The sequence below is a fragment of the Passer montanus genome, unplaced genomic scaffold (assembly GCF_014805655.1).
Source record: "Passer montanus isolate IOZ18808 unplaced genomic scaffold, ASM1480565v1 scaffold40, whole genome shotgun sequence".
Lineage (NCBI taxonomy): Eukaryota > Metazoa > Chordata > Aves > Passeriformes > Passeridae > Passer > Passer montanus.
Genome location: NW_024368819.1, coordinates 5,674,369 through 5,695,643, shown reverse-complemented (window position 1 = coordinate 5,695,643; position 21,275 = coordinate 5,674,369). Strand labels below are relative to the sequence as shown.

Genomic DNA, 21,275 nt, shown 5'->3' with positions numbered 1-21,275 from the left:
TACTTTCTAGTGTGGGAATTTAGGGGAAAATATTTGTTCTTGGGAAGTTTTCTTTCAGGTCAGCCGATGAATGTTTTTACTTTCATTCAGCTTGAATTGAGAGCTATGAATGTGTTATTGTTACAGTTAAAAGCTACTTGGAGTTGTAAATGAAAAGAAAGGTAAAGAGCAGTGATGTTTCCTCTATGCAATTGACGTACCTGTTGCTTGTTGAAGGCAATGTACTGAATTTTCCTTACCCTAACTTCACAGGTGAAGGCCAGTATGGGAAGGTCTATACTTGTATCAGTGTTGACACTGGAGAGCTGATGGCTATGAAGGAAGTGAGTACTGTGAATACAAGAATCACTGCTACCCTTGTTTTCTCCCTAAACCAAATGTGGGTGACATAGGAGGCATTGAGGGTTTCTGCACACTGCAGTTAGCTAACAGGAAGGGATAGGAAGACAAATTGTTTCTTCATGTAGCCACAGCTGCTGTTAGCACTTTTCCTCAAGTTGCTTTTCAGTTTATAACTTTCAATTTAAATGTATGTAAAATGGATTTTTTTTTTACTGATCTCATAGGATGCTTTGTGAATTTAAATGAATGCTTAATTTATATTAACTTGCTTTAAGAGATTTTAAATAATTTTAAAAGATTAGTGAAGACTGTACACAAATTTATATTTTACTTTGCACTGTTTCCTCTCATATTTTACTACTTTTTCCTTCACTCCTTAGAGCAAAAGATAGGAAGTGTGACATCAGATGTTTTTCAGCTTCTCCCAAAGTGTGAGCTAGGTTGAGTCACAAAACTGCTGACTAACTTGGTGGGTACAGAAAATCTAGTTTTCAGGATAGAAGTAAGTAAAGCTGTGTAGGCGTAGAGATTTGTTTCCCCTACCACACCTTGTGGTTGTTTTTCTTTTAAATTACTGTTCAGTTTTAATGCATTTCTACATCTTTAGACGACTGCAAACATTAAGTGTTCACAGCAGTTACTAGTTACTGTGACAACCACTGGATGTTGCAGCAATTACATTTTATGAGCCAGTTCTTACACACACAATATGCATGTGACCTCCAAGGTATAGAAAAGCAAGACTGGGCTTGTGCTTAACCTCTTGTACCATACTCAGTCACTGACTAATACCAACACTTGAGATTTTGTTGCTGTTATGTTTTTCTTCTCCTGATGAAGTGACATTTATACCCCCCATCAGCTGCACTCTGTTTCTGTAATCCAAAGTTGCTTTCTAGGTGCAGATGCTGTTTGCAGATCAGCATGTGTGTGCTCTTTAGCAGAAGCTGAAGTAAGCTCATAAATAGATCTTGTTTGAGAGTTGTTTGTTTCACTAGGCTTGAATGAAAACTGTTTGCAACTTCCAAATAAAAGGCTTTTCTGGATTTCTTTAAGAATAACTTGGGAGCAGTTAGATTTATTAATTTTTTTTTAAACTGGTTAAGAACACTGCATTCCCCTGCCCTTGCACCAATGACACTGTGGTTGTATTACCTCATCCACAGTGTCATTGAAATTACTTCAGATTATAGTGGACAAGCTTTACTACAAATACATAGTATTGCAACTATGCATTAGAAAATATGTAAAATACTTGAATATCATTTGTCACCTCTTTGTAATCTTCATGTATTTAATTATACCACTGCTTGAGTACAAACTGTATCCTGGAATTGTTACAGGGAATGTAACAATCATAACATCCTAGCAACTGAAGGCAATATATTGCCTTCAATGCAATTATGTGCATTTATTTCTTTGGAAGTTGTCCTGCACTCAGTTAATGAAGCTTCTGTTTTCTAACAATATGGTAAAAGTAGAATCTTCCATAATTTGCTATTCATCATGCTTATCTGTATGTGGTTAGAAGCTTTAAATCAGTTTTCAGAACACCTGATAATGTTTTTCCTCATTGAACAGTCCATCACAGCATATTGTAGGAGAAGAAATGAAGACGTGGTTTCTTCCTTCAAAACCTTTGATTATATTTGTTTCATGCCACACCTTTTCCTTGCAGCTGCCTTGTTCTCACTGAATAAACCCCTCAAAGAGATCACTTAGACTCTGGTGATGAAGTACCTGGCAAAAAATCTTTGTAGAATGATAGATCTCTCTGACATTGCTTTCAGCTTCTCTTGTATTGTGTCTGTCTACCACACTTAAGCTAGAAGGCAAGCACAGAAGAGATTGATATGTGCTCACGAGTGTATTGACACATTGACACAAGAGTGTATTGCTCTTATAAAGTTTCTAAGTCATCATAGTTGTAGGTAATTTTCCAGAAATAGCTTAGTGGGCTTTATTTGTTTCAGTTTGGGGATGGAGAGGGGTAAGTGGGGGCTTTTTGTGTGATATGGTATTCAACAACAACAACAAAAGCTTTTTGTTGTGTTTGAGTTTAGGATAGCTTGTTTGCTTTTTTTGTTCCTTATTAATTTGAAATAGCATCAAAACAATGACAAATCTTTCTTGCAGATAAGATTTCAACCTAATGATCACAAAACCATCAAAGAAACAGCTGATGAACTGAAGATTTTTGAAGGCATCAAACACCCTAATCTGGTTCGTTATTTTGGTGTGGAGCTCCACAGGGTAAGAAGGCATAAATTATTGGGGCTTTTTTATAAGGCAGAGAGAAAATTTTAAGAAGCTTTGCATATTTTGAGGTTTTTACATGAGAACATTCTAGTAAATCTTGTCTGGTTATCTCTGTGAATAGCAGTGTGTCTTTTTTCCTCTGGATATTGAAGTCTCTGAAACATAGTTAGGAGAGACTTTTTGGAACTGGTACATAAACAGAGGAGGCTTAAAATAAGTGAATGGAGTGAGTAATGCTGGAATTATTCTATGCTGCTGCTCTGTTGAACTGGTCTAAAAGCAAGTTCTCTCATATATGGTATGGTAGCTCCTGTATGTAGATAAAGACTAGACAGGCTAAAACCTGTCCCTGTTAGCAGCAAAGGTTGTACTTGTACTGTATCATGTTCCATGTTGATTCCTGGAAAAACATTCTGCTGGCATTTAAATCTTGATTCCAGACAAGTATTGGAATTTGGCTAGCATCTCTTCAAAAGGAAAAAGCAAGTTTTCATGCTTGAGCAGCAGAGCTAATGAAGTGTATTTTTCTGTGGAGCTGGATTCCAGTGTTGTGTGCTGGGATGCCCAGCTTTTTATTACTCTCTGCTTTCCACATGCTCTTCCCACTTGTGAGTCTCAAGTCCTCATGTCTTGCTGGAAAGTGCTGCTTGGATTTGACTAGTTTGCTCAATATGGAAAAAGTTGTTTTGGTGACCCATTGCTGGTTTAGAAGGGGACGTGGCTGCTTTCTGCAGTTCTCTATTTGAGACACAAATTTGGGAGTCTGTGCCATTTGGTCATTGGTTTCTTGGACTAGATTCTAAGTGTCTTTGGTGTCTTTGCCATCTTTTTATATTAATTCAGTCTGTCTGAAACCAGCTGGGCTTGGAGACAGAGTGGGAGCAGAAACTTACTTTTTTCCTTAAAATGAGTTAGAGTTGGCGTGCTTGTTCAAGCCACAGCAAAGAACAAAAAGCTTGTCTATTTCAAGCAGTCAGCACATAATACTGAAGGAACTGAGAGAGAAGGGATAAAAAAACAAGCCTAAAACACCATTTTGTGCCCTTTTTTTGGTTCTCTAAATAAGGAAAGAATCTCTATAAATTTCTGTGTATGCACCTGCAAGGTTTCCAAAGTGTCATTTGCTTGATGCCAAAGCACTTGGTACCACTGAATAGTATCAGTTATGTACCAATGAGTCAGATAAGCACGTAGCAGAGAGTTTTCCATAGCTGTGCAATAGAATATTAGATATTTCATGGCAAGAGATACTTTCATTAAGACATTATATATATAATACTTTAATTATTTATTTAATGAACAATGAAGGATGTAGGGAAAACTAAAACACTATTCAGTGTTTAAAATATAAAAAATTATACCAAATGACATCTGGTTTGCTTCCCAAAACAGGAAGAAATGTACATCTTCATGGAGTACTGTGATGAGGGCACTCTGGAGGAGGTATCAAAACTGGGCCTTCAGGAGCATGTCATTAGGCTGTACTCGAAGCAGATCACGATTGCTATCAATGTACTGCATGAACATGGTATTGTTCATCGAGACATTAAAGGTAATGTTAACCAAAAAGGTAATGTTGTTGTTTCAGTGTGGTAGATGAGAGCAGGGGGAAGGATGGGGGCATGTATTTGCATATTTAGTGTGCATTGTCTATGCAGCCATTATTTGTATAAAGCCTTCTATTAAGTTTTCAGTTTACAAGCTATTGGGTAGTTTCATGCCTTTTCTTTTATGTGTAGATTGTAAAAAACATTCACAATTGTCATTTCAAACTCATAAATTTTGCCCATGATTTATATAGCTTTTTTAGAGCTTGTTAAGATTATTGGGGATTTATCTAAACTCAGTTATTAGTCCTTGCATTTTTAGCACTAATGTACTGAGTTATGTAATGCTGTTTTCCTTCTTGTCTGTGCAAATAAGTGGTGTTTTCTGGAGCTGACAGGCAGTGTACAGTGCTAGAGTGCATCAGAACTTTTCCTTGTGATTCCATTTTCCCAAAGAGTTTTGGAATTTCAGATGAATGGCTGATTAAACTTAGTAACAAAACTGTTGTAAAAAGAACTTCGGTGATTTTAGGATATCCCTTTGTCAAGTGGTTTTTTCCCTACATTTATCTTCTCGTGCCTGGCTGTCAGCATTTGCGTACGTAATTAGCAGATGAAACTACAGTAACCAAAGGGGGGTTGGGCTTGGCATTTAAGATACCCAGTGTCAGTCCTCATTTCAGGTTCATTTTTCTTTTTCTGCGCCTTCCAACAACATCCTCCATGTCTGGTTATCTTGGTTTTGTTAGTCTGGCATATTTGGCTCACCGATGGCAGGAAACTTAGGCGAAGGTAGGGGGAGCAATGCACACAATATGCCCTGTGAATGCTCATTTTGTGACAAGGCAGTGCAACCCAACGATGCTGGGTTTCTATGTCCCTCTTGCTCACAGGGTTTTGAATCACCGCAGCAGTGTAGGAGGTTCCCAGTTGCTCTTGGTCCTTTGGCCTCGTGCTTCTCATTTGGGAAAAGAACTATCTACGATCCAGAGGCCTTCCACCCAGGTAGGCCACTCTTGAGTCAGTTTTGGCTTTTTTTTTCTAGAAAACACTTTCCCTCACTCCCATTCCCCAGCAATCTTACCTTTTCTGGTTCTCCTTCCTCACCAAAGGTTTCTTTCCAGTTGTGGATTTCCCTTTGTGCTTTTCACAGTTCCCTCCTTGCCCTTTTCTTGATCATTCCTTGTCCAGGTTTTGCTTAGCTGGATTATGCTCTCCTGGAAGCTCGTTGTGATCCAAATCCAAAGCTGGCTGACAGGGATTTCTTTTGTGCTGCTCAATGTCATTGATGATATCTGGATATGTTTCGAAATAGGTCTTCTGCTCTTCGGGGAAACGCATGGAGTGAGAAAAGCTGCTTAACAGAACTGTAATGTTATGTTACCTGAGAGCATTTCTGTTGCAGCAGGTTCCTTATGTCAAATGTTGGAGTGTTTCTTGAGAGTAACAGAGGGTCACTACAGGCACCTCTGTGTATAGACCTTCCTGAAGCTCCATGACAGAATATAAAGACAGACCACAGAGGGTATTTTTGTAAAGGTTACTTGATGCATTGGAAGTCTTTTGCTCATTGACTTCCTTTATGCTAACATTGCATCTCCAAGTTTTCAGGCTAACAGCAGTAAAGAACACTCTAATTTTAATTTTATCTCTTGGATAGACTGGTACTCTTATTTTTCTGATAGGGAAGAATGACATTCAGACTGTTAAAACTACTTTCCTGTGAAAATCTTGCTGTCAGATCACACTAGATCTCTCATGGCCAGTTTGTTTAACATCACTGTTGATCTATTTCTTTTAGCAGCAGATAAGCAATTCTTATAATGATTGTTTATCTGTATCCTGCAAGATACCTATACTTGGTGTCTGCAAGTACCTTGTGCTCAAAAATAGACTTTAGGTTAGTAGTGTGCCCTTGTGCCACCTCTGTCTTTCAGATGCTGTTACGGCATCCAGCTCTATGTGGGTAAAAGACAAAGCAAGATACAACTGCCAGAAACATTTTTCAGCCTGTGGTGGTGAGGGCAGATGGAGGGTTATGTCAGCAGGTTGTTACATTTGGCTGCACTGCTTTTGCTTTCTCTGCATCATTGTGAAAAGCAGGTGGTGCTGGTCTGCAGCAGGAGATAGTCTCTTGTGATACTCTTTTAATCTCTATTCTGGGTATTGAATTTTAATTCCTGTGGCTAAGCCCAGTTTCCTTGGTTAGAGTTATTTCACTTTGTAAGGAAGATGTTCTGGTCAGTGATGCAGGATGATGGAATGTTTAATGCTGAAGGAAACCTGTGGACATCTCTGAGCCCTCTGTCCTAAAGAGGGCCAGCCTTAGTATCAGATCCAATGTCAGATCAGTTCAGATTGCTCAGGACACTGTGGAGGTGAGATATATGTGTATCTCCAGGGATGGAGATGCCCTGTTCCAATGACTGACCTATCCCCACTGTGAAAAGCTTTTTCCTGATAGCTCCCTGGAATCTGCAAAGGTTGCTGTTGTGTCCATTGATGCATGACCATTTCACAGTGTGCCTTTGAGGGAAAAGTCTGTTTCTGCAGTCTTGCTATCCTCCCGTTACACAGCTGAAAGGAGCAATAAATCCCCTGCACACACATCCCCGAGCATCCCTTCTTCCAGCTGAGCAAACAGATCTTGCAGCCTTTCCTTGTACACTGGGTGCACCAGCCCTCTGAACATCTTGACACCACTGTCCTGGGTTTGTTCCAGTGTGTCATTGTCTCTCTTGTGCTGGAGAGCCTAAAAGCAAGGCACAGCACTCAAGGTGTGATCTCAGAAGTGCTGAATTGAGAGGAATTAATGAGGCCATGCCTGGTGGAGTCTCTTCAGGAGAGAAGGGCATGTTCTTGAAGACTCCTTGGATGAATACAGAAAAATGAAAGGATTGTATCTGCAGCTTTAGCAAATCAGAAACCTCAAATGAGATGCTCTATACAAAAAAGTCTTCATCAAACTGCTACTGTTTTATTGTCTTCTTGTAACCTTGTTGTTAGCTCAAAACCTTGTGAAGCTCAAAACTTCTGCTATCCTGTCTTCCTGATGAGCACAAAGGAAGGAATGTCATTCAGCAAGAGCTGGAAAACTGCAACAGGAGACTGTGAGCATGTGTCATGCTCTCTAAGAGACTGAGAAAAAAGAGTATGCGGAAGCTGATTTTCTCATCCAAGGGTAGCATTTTGCCACATGTATCATGTTCTCTAAGAGACTGAGAAAAAGAGTATGCGGAAGCTGATTTTCTCATCCAAGGGTAGCATTTTGCCTGGTTGTTTCTTGAATGAATTTGGCTGCTGCACTGCTTAAGCACTGAGTCTGAGCTGCCTCTTTTTCTGGAATTACAGCACAGCCTTTAGTGGGGCTTTTTGTACTGCTCCATGGACTCACAGGATTTCCACCAAAAGCTTTGGATTATCATGCTAGTGCAGTTTTCACTGTTCTTACTATGTGGCTGATTTGGCAGAGGTACAGGGCATGAAACTTGAGTTTAAATGCTTTAGGTTTTGGCTGCTGTAGCAGGAGTGTGGCTTTTGACACTGTCTCTTCATAGTGTGCCCAGGAGGATCTGTGTTGTACCAGCAGGAAGGCTGTGCACAATTGGGCAACTCCTGCCTCTGCCAAGTGCATCCAGTGATGGTGCTTCAGACAGTGCATGTGTAGGGGGAGAGAAGGAACAGATGGGGGCCATTTCTGCCATTTTACTCATGGTCTTTGGTTTTATTTTGCCTGTTAGCCATGTGGATGTGTAGGAGTTTTGTTACCTTCCCAGCAGTGCTAAATGTCAAAGGTAAAAAGCATCTTCAAAGTACTGATCTCTTGTCTGCTCTTCTTGCACGGGTCCTGCTGCATCTGTGCAGGTTTCATTTACTGCTTTCAAAGACTCCTCCTACAGTCTGGTTTCTGAACAAGCAGTTTGCAAAACAGGCTCCAGTGATACCACATCAGTGTCTGCAACATGAGTCTTCAAGTGCCTTCTCTGGCTTCTTGCTGAAACTTTGGTTCAGTGCTTTATGCAATTTGACAGTTCCAAGGGCTTTCAGGAGAAGGGCTCACAGGAGCTTTCATGGAAATACTTAGGCTAAATTGTCATTAGTCTTTATTTAAAGATATAAAGTCTAGTTTGCAAGGCCTTGGAAGAAGGTTTTTAGCTGTATTAAACTAAACTATTACAGTAGCCTAAATTCTGCCAGAAGAGAGATGGTTTTTGCACTTCAGCACTGCCAGGCTCCATCCACAGTAGTAGTTGGAAACTTCTGTGAAATTCTCATGTTGCTTTCTTGAGGAAAGGAAACACAGGTTTCCAGAACATCCTTGGAAAAGTGTTTGCTAGTGAAGACTATTTTTCCTAAGCTCTTTTTTTAGGCTAAGTGCACCTGCTATCTATCTGACAAGCAACTGCTTGAAAACATTGGAAAAGCAGTTGACAGTTCAAAGGAAGAAGCTGTCACTCTCCTAATGCATTGCCCATACTTAGTGTCTCATCAAGCAGCCTTTTTGTAGTGCTTTGTGTCTTTCTGGATCTTTCATTCAAGGAGCTGAGGGTTGGTCTACTCAACTCCAGTACACACACCTGTGATTGCAGGGTGACTCTGAACATAGATCCCACTGATGGCAAACTGCAGAATCCAGTGAAAGAATTCTGGAGGATGTACAAGCATCTGAATGCCAGAAGTGGAAAATCATTGCACTCAATGTGGAGTTGAGTTGTATTCCCTGAATGTTAATTCTTTCAGGACTTGTAAAAGTCTACAATAACTAAAGGTTGGAATTTACTTCTGTTAGTGATTTTGCTCACCCATCCATTGCAGTTCTATGTAACACCTCTTGGACTAAATAGTTACCAACTGTTGTCAGAGTAGTCAGTCCTTTGAGAAATGGGCAGGGTTTTAGCATCATTGACCTGCACTGCCTTTTTTTGACTTGAGCTTTTTGAGGATTCTTTGTATTCTTTATGAATATCTTGGGGATGCCCAACCAAGTGAATGGGAAAAGGCTATTAACTAAGACTAAAACAAAAGAGGAACAGCCAAGAATTTCTGCACTGCTCAAGGTGGAACAAAAGTGAGAAACTTTGGAAGGTTCTATTGAGATGAGCCATTTTTGAATGAATTTTTGTGAGACATGGGAAGAGGCTATGTGTAGTGAAATCCCCACTGTCTGCCTACTCCTAGAGTAGGTGAGCAGTTTGTTTTGTGCATACTATCCATCTTTCCTCAAGGAAGACCACAGCTGAAGCTCTATTTCTGCCAGGTGATAGTTGCAACCTACTTGTGCTTTCATTGTGACACTTGCAGAGTCCAGAATGTGGCCTCATATAAGGAGCTCCTTCTGCTCTGCCTGTTTTCTGTTGCTGTCAAAACGAATAATTTGGCAGGATGTTGAGTGAAAGAAAACTAAAGGTTGTCAAGACCACTTGGTTTATTTTGTATTGTTCTGTTGAGCAACTGACTTGAAGCCACTTGCAGATCCCCCTTGGAGATTTTTAACTATGCTAGGGAAGTTTGTTCTAGTGTAAGCTGCCAGTATAGCAAGTTATTTTAATGGTAGTCCTCCTCCAAAAATTACTCTGGAAGTAAAGTGGCACAGGAGTAGGCACTTGGTAGTATAAGTAATACATTGCTCTAAACTCTGTTTTGCAAGTCAACTGTGACCACAGGGTCATTAAAGTTGGAAAAAACCTCCAAAATTGAGTCCAACCTTGGACAAACCACCACAATGTCAGACAACTAAAACATGACATTGAGTGCCATGCCCAGTTGTACCTTGGACACTCCCAGGGATGGTGACTCCACCACCTCCTTGGGCAGCCTGTTTCAATGCCTGACCACTCAGTGAAGAAATTCCTCCTGATGTCCAGCCTGAACCTCTCCTGGTGCAGCTTGAGGCCATTTGCTCCCATCCTGTCCCTGGTTGCCTGGTAGAAGAGGCAGACCCCCACCTGGCCACACCCTCCTTTCAGGCAGCTGTGGGGAGCAACAAGGTCCCCCCTGAGCCTCCTCTTATCCAGGCTAAACACCCCCAGCCCCCTCAGCCTCTCCTCACAGGACTTGTGCCCCACACCCTTCCCTGCTCTGTTGCCCTTCTCTGGACATGCTCCAGCACCTCGATGTCCTTCTTGTAGTGAGGGGCCCAGAGCTGGACACAGAACTTGAGGTGCAGCCTCACCAGAACTGAGTACAGGGGGATGATTCCCTCCCTCATCCTGTTACACTATTTTTATTGACAAGTGTGATATCATCTGTCTTGACTCAGGAAAACTGAAGAGATACTAGTGGGAGGGACACAGCAATGGCCTCTGCCAGGAAGCAGTTTCTCCTTCTGCATTTAATGCTCACAAGGAGAAGCATTGGCATTCCTGAAGGAGTAATTTCTTGTAACGAGCTTATATGGAAAGCTGTTTAATTTGCCTGCCATACTTCCTTTTTTTTTTTTTTTTTTTTTTTTTTTTTTTTTTTTTTTTTTTTTGTTTGAACACTTGTCAACTTCCAGTACACTTCATGTTAGCACAAACCCATCAGAACATCTTTAATGCTGTCATATTCCACACTTAATTCACAGGTAAAGATCTAAATGTGAATTGAAGCTATTATCCATTGCAACTTCCAAGGCTATTGAGAAGACCTTAATTCAGCTCTGGTTTAAACAAGTGTGTCCATATTTCCTTATGTTTCTTAGGAGCCAACATCTTTCTTACCTCATCTGGACTGATTAAACTAGGAGACTTTGGCTGCTCAGTGAAGCTGAAGAACAATACCCAGACAATGCCTGGAGAAGTGAACAGTACCTTGGGGACTGCAGGTGAGGAAGCTTGTGCTAGGCAGGTGCTTGTCTACTTACCATAAAGGAAGATATCTCTGCCAGAAGTCTGGAGTAAAACCATGTGTTTCAGGGAAACTTGATTTTACCTTAGCTAGTTTTGTGCTTTACATCCAGAAGCCAAAACAATAAGTGAATAACAATGTGAGAGTTAAAATCGTGTTTGTCTGTAACTTCAGAAATGCTGGAGCATGTGTTTTCTGGGGTTGTATTTTTCTCTGCAGCCTTACTGAAACAGTACTCTTCACTAAACAGCTGCCCAATAGATTTTCAGAAAATGGCAGTCACTGAAAGCATGTACTGTAACAGCATTTTCAATATCACTTTTCAGGCTGAAAGACAGTTGTGCTGAAAACATGTCAAAGAACAAGAAACCAACAAATGGCAAAACTTAGCAAGAAAACCTAAGTAGTAATTAATTGGGTATTTAAATAAGCATTTGGTTTACCCAGTCAGTCACTTGATGTATACTGTTCCTTCTGCTGTATGAACTGATGGCATCATATATGTTGTTTCAAAGCATACATGGCTCCGGAAGTAATCACTAGAGCTAAAGGAGAAGGGCATGGACGTGCAGCAGACATCTGGAGCCTGGGCTGTGTTGTCATAGAGATGGTCACGGGCAAGGTAGGGATGTTTCATGTGCTGATGAAAAGCAAACTGTTCCCAGCAGTTTTTCTGCAAATTCTGGTCCCACTCTCAGCAGTTTGTCACACTCATGTCTGCAAGGACGGGGATGGTTTTCATTTCCTGGAGCACAGAAATACATGCTCTAGTGGGTAGCAAGTTACTCACTAAAGCTTGCACTTAGCAATGCTGTCACCTGTTGCAGAGGCCTTGGCATGAATATGAGCACAACTTCCAGATCATGTATAAAGTGGGGATGGGTCATAAACCTCCTATTCCTGACAAAGTGAGCCCAGAAGGGAAAGACTTCCTTTGCCACTGCTTGGAAAGTGACCCAAAGATGAGGTGGACGGCCAGCCAGCTTCTCGATCATCCTTTTGTCAAGGTTTGTCTGATGACTTTGGCTACAAAAACTGCAGATGGGAATGGGGAACAGCTTTTACTTGGCTTCTTTGCTCTCAGTGATGCCACAGAGGTTGGTACCATGGTGAGGGGCTGCTAGCAAATTGCTGCTGTCCAGGAAAAATGGATTGGCAATTTTCCAGCAGCACATGTGTTGCTTTCAGCAAGCATGTGACCATAGGACGTGGTGTGCACCATGCAATAAACTTTCACTGCTGTTTTGAAATGCATTGTCTTTATGTTAAAAAGACAAGTCAGGCTCCAACTCAGTGGTAGCTAATTGGATCTGAAGGGCTTTGCAGCAAAAACTTCAGCAAGTACAAATGCACAGGTTTTTAGAGATGAGGACCCCTCCATAAAAAGTGAAACCACACACAAGAAGTCTCCCATTCTTCTGTGCAAAGAGCTGCTTTTCTTTTAAGTTCCTACGTAACGTTAAGGTCATACTTGAATGTTTTATCTGGCAGCTGCTGTAACAGGCTGCAGTTCTTGCATGAACTGTGGTGTGATGCTTTCCTTAAGAACAGGCAAACATTCACAGCTACAAACTGAGCTGTATTTGTAACTTCTTTTATGAAGGAGTAGGAGCGCAGCAGTTTTTGTTGAATTCTGTCTCATTTTCCAGCATAAAGTTGATCACTTTGGTGTTCTGATTCAGTAGCAGTGTGTTTGGCATCATCACCCATTCCTCATCAGTGCAGCTGTAGCAGATCCCATCCATCAGAGGTGGACACTGCTTTAGGCACCTTAAGGATGCATGGTAACATGGGAATGTCAGTACTCCCATGCAAACACTTGTAATGCATTACTGTGGATGAGGGAGAGAAAACTTCCAGGTGAAGGTGCTAAAGAAATGGATCCATTATCATCTTGCTGCAGGAGGAAAATGCTGAAGTAATTGCCTTTTGCTTCCTTCACAGGTTTGCACAGACGAAGAATGAAGTTACTCAATCTCTGGCCTTTTCTACTCTGACAAGATTCAAATCACTACTGTATGTAATATTTACATAGACTGTGCTGAGAAGCAGTATAAAAGTTGACCTTAACGAAGACTGCACAAGTGACAGTGTCACTTCCTCTGCTGCTCCTGTACATTTTACTTGGCACATGTTGCTCACGTGACGTGTCCGCAAGTTGGAAGAAGCTGCATGTATCAGTGAAAGTGCCATTACTACTGTATATGGACCATACCCTTTTTGTTCCTTCTCCTGTTTCTCATTTGACTGAGAACTTGTATTGTTAATATGTAGTATTTTTGAACTCTCTAGGTTCAGAAAAATGCTGTAGTGTTATCAGGCGTTATGGACCTTGTTTTTTAATCTGTTTGAGTGCACTGACTGTGAACTTTTACTGGGGTTTTTGTTTATTTGTTTTTGGCAAGCTTCGGATTTGTTATGCACAAGGCTGATTAATGAAATTAAAAAAAAAGGTTTTTCTCAATAAATGGTTTATTTTAGGAGATGTTGGTGAAGGGTTTTTCTTCCAAAAATAAATGTGGGACTGTGCCACATTTTAAACTTTTTTGCAACATTGGGATAAGACTGCTAAGCTGACCTAACTGGAATAAGCTGCTTGTGTATTGCAGTAGTCAGTGTTGTGTCAAGTTTCAAGATGAGTACTGTGAGATGTTTCTTACACAAGAGGTAAGAGAAATAAGGTTCCCCCTTCCATCATCTTCTGAGAAAAGTGGGTGATGGGCAATTCCTGACACTGCCTTTTATCTAAGGGATACCTTCCTTCTTGGATGTATGCACTGTGAACAGGGAGTGCTCTGCATGACATTTTTGTCTTCTAGAAGAGATCTGTACCAGCTGATTCTTGTGTTCTGTTTGGCAAAACCAAGAACCTACTGTTACCTTCTGAAAACTGATTTCTGATCCTGGGCTTTCATTTCCCCACCACACACCTCAGTTGTCATCAGCCTCAGAAAAGGAAGAGAGATTAGAAGTGGTTAGCAACTGGAAGATATAGTCTGCAATGTATGATCTAGTTGATTTTTTTTTCCTTGCTATTAAAAACAGGTGACTTAAAACTGTTACTTGTAAACATTAGTGCAAGTTTATATATTCCTGTTACAGCTTTAGATTTAAAACAGGTAATTTAAAATGCTTCTAGTATTTGGTTTTATAACCTGGTGTCTTGTCTCTAATCTTAATCCACAAATTCTTGATTAGTCACAGGTGTGGGGTGAGTTGTCAAGGAAGTTCCACAAAATCTGACATTTCTACCTAGAAAAGTATGAGCCTTGCTGTGCATGTCACCTGTGCAGGTATTAACGCTCTCAAAAAACAGAATGCTAAATTTAAACAAAGACTTCCCTTCTTTTCAGTGCTCTATTTTCAGTTGTGTGATAGGAGGTATGTTGTCATCCTCAGTAAAGGACTATGAAAGTACCTGAGGTAAAAGTGTCCCCCCCAGCCTGCTGTGTGCTTCACTCTGCAGTGTAACAGAAGTACCTGAGTGAGTTGTGTCCTCACTTGCCTTGCTTCAGGTGCCCTTGGACACAAACAGGAACAGTGGGCAGCTTTTACAAGTCAGGATAAAGGTGACAAACTGTTACCAGTTTGTTCTTGCCAACCAAAAGAAAACTCATTCACTGCATATTAGCTTTTTATACTTTTATTTTTGTATAAACAAACATTAAGACTAATTTTGTTAAGGCAGTTGTAGAACATACAGTTGCTTGTGGGGATGAGGGGCAAACACTGCTTCCTAATAACCTATGTCATTCTTTAAATACAGTGAACTGGAGAAGTTTAACTTTGGCAAGGACCACTGAGCTTTCTCTGTTTGTCAGTGAGTGCTGGAAGGGCCTCAGTGGTGTGCCAGGACTTGCACAAGTGCTTGGGAGGATGGATCCAGAGTGGCATGTTTGGCCATCAGCCTGTTCTAAGAGTTGGTCCCAGGGACACGGGTATGAAATCACCTCAGTACTCTTTCAGAACTGTTTATTTGTTTGGTGCTTTCCGTTGGGAGAAGGGCACTGCATGCAGTTGGAGGGGGAAGGACTAAGATTCATAAGGAATGCCAAATGTCTTCCTCACTGCATGTTAAATCCATGGCTCTCAGGAAGGCAGAACAGCCTCTGTCACTCCAGGAATATGTATTTGCTGCTCAGAACTGCTCACCCATCACCCAGAGAAAAGGCCACTGGGCCTGCCAGGTAATGTTCACAGTAAAATGCTACCCTGGAGAGGCCTTTCCTTTCTCCCCTCCAACCCATTTTCCAGCTCTTGTGTGCAGTGGCTTCAGGTCTGGCTTGTGGCTGTGCCTGATCATTACTACAGATGCAATACTCAGTTTTTCACTGTTAAGAGTGTTACAGCAAATAGAGTGCAGGGCATGTGCTTTATTAAACAGCACTGTAAACATTACAGTGTTTTCTACTTTTGGGCTCTAAAAACATCTGAGCCCATCTGACCTGCTCCTGAAAGCTTCAGAACATAGGGAATGCATGTGTACACAAGATGTGTGAGGCAAAAAGCCTCCCAAAGCAGTCTCTCACACTGTCTATGCCTTCCTTCACGTTGTAAATGTTACTGCCTGCACTATCCCTAAACTTCACTTATTGCTCCATGCTAAAAGCACTACTTCACCTGCTTCTTAGGTTCTGCATATTAAAAAGGTGAGTTTCAAGATTATCTGATGTACTGAATAGCAAATACACATTTCAGGGAATGATTCATATTGTTGTATTAGCCTGTTTCTTCTGGCCTCAGTTTTATCATATGACAAGAACAATGTTTTTTTACCACCTGTAGAGTAGGACTACTCACTTTCTTCACTAAAGACTATCATGGCTTAGCTCTATGCTGAGTGAATATGGACTGTCTTTGAAAGTGTCAATCACAACCTCCACTGCTCAGTGTCAGGATCTGTAGACTTTAAAAATTGGGATTTTTTTTTGCAATCATATTTGCTGTTAGTTAATGTCCCCTCCTTTCCTTTTTCCCCCCTGCTTTAAACAAGTTATTTATAGTAACCTGCAGATCCATAACTCTAAGTTTAAAAACAGGAGGCAGCTGTCCTGAGATCAGTACCAGGACTGTCAGAGCCACCCCCTTTCCTCAGAGCTTCATTCTAGTTTCATTTAATTCAAAAGGGTGTCAAATCAAGACAGACATAAATCAGCCATACCCACTGTCCTAGGTCTCTCTCCTAGTTCCCCTCCTCCCCAGAAGAAAATAATTTACTACTAATTCAGGCTGACTGTTATGAGGCACCAAGTAAACTAATTTATCAGAAAAGACAGACAAGCAGGTAAATTAGGGTCACAACAGTCTGGGTACAGGGCATATGTTGTAATGCACATTTGGCATTATTTCACTACAACATGCCCAGTCATTTTCTTTCCAAAATTGTTAGGACGGCCTGGAATTTTAAGTAGCATTTAGAGCCAAAAGGAATTTTTCTACTTCAAGTTTTCCAAATTAAAAATGACATTTACTCTGAAGAATTACAGGTTTCAGCTATACCTTGGATGCATGGCCTGGGGAAAGAGAGGGCAGTGGGTAACTTTTAGCTCTGCTCAGGCCACAAGGCCAAATTCTGATCCAGGCTCTGCTACTGCCAGGCTCCAGTGTCTGGATGTCCAGGCAGGGTCTGGCTGAAGTTTTGAAGGGCCCATGTAGTGCACACTGTGGGAGTAACTTCTGGATGTACAAAAACTCTACAGTAGTTCTGCCAGTTCAGCAGAGCTGCTTCAGTCCAATACTGCTATAACCAAGCACAGCATCCCGCTGTGCTGTGTTTAAACACTGACAGATTATGGTTGTTAAACTGTGTGAGCTACACAACTATCAAGTTTAATCATCTTGTAACAATCTTCTGACATTAAAGCTTGCACCTCTGGTTAGTTTCCAGGTAGAGTCTCTTCATACAAGCACGCTGGAATTTATTTTGTTTTCTTCAGAACTTAAGACACTTCATAGGAAAACAAACCAACCACACATGTGCAAACCTGTTGTTGAGAGTATACGAAGGAGTGCATCCTTCCAGCATGTCATCCAGCCCAAACCCCAGAGAAAAACAACAGGAGCACAAATTCAGATATGCACGGCCATTACTCATCCTCTGCTCTCACTTGAAGGACCGTGATATGCACTTAAAGAGTTTTCAGCAGTTGTGTTTGTTCCCTTTGGGTTGAAGCAGTCTCTGAAGGTGCTACTTTTGTTTCTGCTTGTTGTCATTGTTGCCATAGGTGGAGCCCTTGTTAATTTCTGTAACCCCGATCATCCATCTCACACCAACAGAAGCTGCAAAACAAACACAGTTAAAGGTGCTTAAGGCATGGCCTGAAAATCTCTACTGGTGTAGCAGCATCATGAAAGAGACCTTGGATGAAAGGTGCAGCAGATGCTCCCACACCTCCACATCAACTTATTTGCTTATGGCATCTCATGAAGGAAGAGCCTCAGGCTGGACACATCCCCTCCCATCAACAGGAAGAGGCTACAAGGAGCCAGGATGGGTGTGAGAGGCACAGGCACGCACAGCCCTGCATGCCAGGGGAAGGGAATTCTGCTGGCTTTTAACAGCCCCACGTCTGAAAGAGCACAAGCAAGCGCAAGGGAACTTCAGATCTTGATTAAAAAAAAGTAAGTTGTGGTATTTGTTAATGGTAGCTCATGAAAAAGTCCATTACAAGAAAACAGATGAATTTAAAAGACTTTTATAGATGATTCAGTGGTAATAATTTACCATGTGCAAGGATTATTTATTTATCTGTAGCACTTAAAGTGACTAAGTTGAATGCAACTTAACCTAAACCCCTTCCCTCACACTTTTGGTTTCTCTGTAAAGGGGCTCGGCTGCCCAAAATCTATTATTCCTCAAGCTTCTGCCCAGCTACTCTACACGTTCAGAACTGCCACACTTCTTTCAGGCCTAAACCTATTAGGAAGTCACAAACATCTTCCCTCTGCTCAGAATGCTTTCCAAAAAACAGGAACCCAAACCAAACAAAACTAAGAAAGCCACAAACCTCCCCTAAGCCTCCAAATCCCGCTGTCTGACTGATGGTGACAGTCAGGTGAGGTCTCTAGATGTCTCATTCCCATCACTCTTTACTTCTCTAAGATGACTCTGGACAAATTCTCACCAGCCAAAAGACTCTTTATGGTTAAGTCAGTGCCTGAGATCACCAAGAGAATCCAGAGGTTTCATCCCACTCCCAGACATCCCTTGTGAACCGCAGGGCTGATCCAAGGCCGTGTCCTGGCATTTTCTGCTCTTCAGCACTGGAAGAGGAGGGGGCTGGCAGCTGGCAAACACTGCTGCCCTTGCTTTTCCAGCTGCTACTTGGCACAGCAACAGGGACAGCAAAGAGCCATCACTACAGACTCCTGCTGTGCAGTCTGACAGTAAGCTGGCAGTTTTTAGAGTGCAAGTGGTAACTGGATGCCAGGGATGAGTCACGTGTGATGTGACAGCATGGCTGGACACTGGGAAGCTGGGCTGCCCATGGGGCTGCCCTCAGGCCTTGTGGATGCCAGGAAAGCAGGGCCCTCTCACAGGCACAGATGTGCAGTGAACAGTCCAGAAAGGGAGCTGGCTCTGAGGGCACTCACTGTCACTTACACTCCTGTCACTCTGTGAACAGAAACACACGCCACTGAGACGGGCAAAGGGCTTCACTCTCATAGGCAGACAAGAAAGAAAAAAACATCTCTGACATTTAACTGGCCATGAGCTGGGGAACACAAGAGAAAGATCCAACGTGTAGCCTGCAGTCTGGGATCATAACATAATAGCAAGCATGAAATCATTAAGCTTTTTAACCACAAGGGATAGAAGCAGCATCTGGAGATGGACACAGAGCATGAATAAGAGCAGCTGTTACAGCAGCCACACACCATACTGGGGATTTCATCCAGTTCCAAGAATGCCTGGACACAAAAACCAACTAGTTCAGCAGTTCAGATGTCCTTTTTTGTCCTTTGCTCCCTGGCAGAAGCTGCCACTGCCTTCTATCCCCATTTCACCCTGTAGCCCTCAGCACCCTGGGGAAGGTGGGTGCAAGGAGAAGAGGACTGCCCATGTTTGCCAGGCGTGTGGAAGTGAAGTGGGGCAAGGCTGGGCTGCCTCCCTGGTCTGTGCCTGCACTGCCTCCTCGCCACAGCTCTCCTGGAGCCTCAAGGCAGACCTGAGAGATACCTTGATATTTCAGGAGCTATTTACTCCCTGTTTTACATACAACTGTAGTAAGGGGGACTTCAGGCTTTTTACTTCAAGAAAGGGGAGAAAGGGAGATCAAGCAGTAACTAATCAGCAGTGCCTCACTTCATAGTTGTGAGGGTTTAAAACCACGCTGAGAAGTGCATGAGAGAAGTTACTGACTGAAGCATCCTTGCACTACTCCACAGCAAACTGAGGTAACTGAGCTCCTGCATCTTTGTGTCCCCCATTACTCAGCATCCTAAAGATGCAGGAGGTTGCTGAGGACCTGCTCTGCCTGCTCGAGTGCTGGGGCTCAAGGAGGGCTGAGCTGCCACAGTCAAGAGAGCCAGGAGTGTAATCTTTCTTGGAACACATTTTAGCTCCAAGAAAATCACCACCTTCACATGTAGTATCTCATCCCTCAGCAAAACTTAGCTCAAAGGATTTCCACCTTTTCTTTTACAGCTCAGGATTTTTTTCTCATCTGTTGCCCTGCCTTTATACTACACAGCACATGCTGTAAGCAGCACAGCAGGCAGGGGCATAAAAATTTCCCACATTTAGTTTGCACTTGAGTTATATAGGTTATGCATTGAAATTGAGATTTGTACAACTAAAGACTGTATGAATGGTAGACATTTCCATCGAGGGCCTATCCTACATACTATGAAGGTGAAGAAACAACCAACACACTCACATAAAAAAAGTAAACAACCCACCCCAAATCCCCCAATTTCTAGGCACCAGGCTGAAAGGCCAGACTATCTGGCAGCTCCACCAAAAGGCAGAATTGATGCAGGCACAATCCTGCATGTGGTTTATATCCTGTTGTAAAACTTATTGCAACCCTGCTGGCGTGTCCTCTCCTCACCTTCCATTCATGTCAGCCTGCAGGCACTGCCAGCCTTGCTGCCCAGGTCACACTGTGATCCCAGCCACACAGTGCACAGCCCACACACAGCAGCTCCCATGGAATCCCAGCTGGCCCATCACTACTGCACTCCCTTCAGAGGGAACACTTCTCTCGCCCAGAACTGAAATGTAGCTGCTGGCCCTGTGCCATCAGCCCAGATGCCACTGTGCTTTTAGCATTAAACATGGAATAGCTGCTGCTCCCTTAAAAAACCCTCTCATCTTTTGCATCCTTTTAACTGCTCTTGACAGCTTTACAATAATTACTTCTAGAGCATGAAGGGTGGGTGTGCCCCTCAACACAAGTTATCAAAACATGAAAGGCAACCCAACATTTGGTTCTTTGAAGCCAAATGAGACTGGGGAAGCAGGAGGAGGAGAAAAAAAAAGAAGCTGCTGTCAAATACAGATACTGACATTTGACAGATGTGCCTACTGCTTCAGCACCAAAATATCAACACCAAGTTTTAAATAGTTGTTGGGAGCTAAGTACCTAAATCTCCAGCCATGTGTCCTGTGAAACTAAAGCTGGTTTTCAAAACACTTTTGTCCCTCAAACTACTTGAGCATTTATCCTCTGGAGCAGCAAATGCCTTGTACTGATTCAAGTAGCTTCACAAAGGGCTCCCAGTCCCACAGCAGCATTAAGGTATGAGCACAGTGGGATGACTTTTGGTAGTATAAACAGCCAAACTGCTGCACAGCAAAGCACAAGGGGACAGCATTCACAGCATAAAGAAATGTCATTTATAGCAGAGCTGTACATTCAAGAGTTACTCATTCTTAGGTCTCAGAGTTAGGGTCTGAGGGATTACCGTCCTTCCACTCCAGCTCAAGTGGAGCATTCATCTTAGAGCTCTTTCCACCTGAACAGCCAGTCAGTGTTTAACTGGAGAGCACAATAAGCAGAAAATATCCAAAGTTTTATCCAGAAACTATCCAAAATAATGATCTAGAAACAATGCAGAGGGTACCAGGTGAAAAGACCTCTTAGTTAATGTGCTCTATCACAAAAGATTTGTTTTGTGCTTATTTGCACCTCTGCACCTGTATCAGGTACTGAAACCCACCCTTAAAACCAGGAACCTATTACAATGGGCTATTAGGGACTGCAGTAAAGTTCCTGATTCTGGAGTATCATGTGAGCTGCCAAAGTGCCTGTGTGCTACCCGTGTGCTTCAGTTACAAACGGTGAGAAAAGATCT

General features: G+C 42.2%; 2 protein-coding genes across 11 annotated transcripts in view; one reads left to right on the top strand and one right to left on the bottom strand.

Moving 5' to 3' along the window:
* The window catches only part of MAP3K4 (mitogen-activated protein kinase kinase kinase 4), a 68,362-nt gene extending 54,903 nt beyond the window's left edge, over positions 1-13,459 (top strand). For 6 of the 7 annotated variants that reach the window (XM_039718882.1, XM_039718881.1, XM_039718879.1 and 3 more), the window contains 7 exons: positions 253-323; positions 2,479-2,595; positions 3,994-4,153; positions 10,831-10,953; positions 11,492-11,598; positions 11,804-11,983; positions 12,921-13,459. In XM_039718882.1, coding sequence (XP_039574816.1) covers positions 253-323; positions 2,479-2,595; positions 3,994-4,153; positions 10,831-10,953; positions 11,492-11,598; positions 11,804-11,983; positions 12,921-12,941 — 779 coding nt within the window. In that variant the 3' untranslated portion in view covers positions 12,942-13,459. Of the gene's footprint in view, positions 1-252; positions 324-2,478; positions 2,596-3,993; positions 4,154-5,041; positions 5,154-10,830; positions 10,954-11,491; positions 11,599-11,803; positions 11,984-12,920 lie in introns of those variants that run through there. The other variant, XR_005628616.1, reaches the window with a different exon arrangement.
* Positions 13,460-14,603: 1,144 nt separating this feature from the next.
* The window catches only part of AGPAT4 (1-acylglycerol-3-phosphate O-acyltransferase 4), a 72,744-nt gene continuing 66,072 nt past the window's right edge, over positions 14,604-21,275 (bottom strand). For all 4 annotated transcript variants that reach the window (XM_039719021.1, XM_039719019.1, XM_039719023.1 and 1 more), the window contains one exon: positions 14,604-17,255. In XM_039719021.1, the coding sequence (XP_039574955.1) occupies positions 17,164-17,255 (92 nt within the window). In that variant the 3' untranslated portion in view covers positions 14,604-17,163. The remainder of the gene's footprint in view (positions 17,256-21,275) is intronic.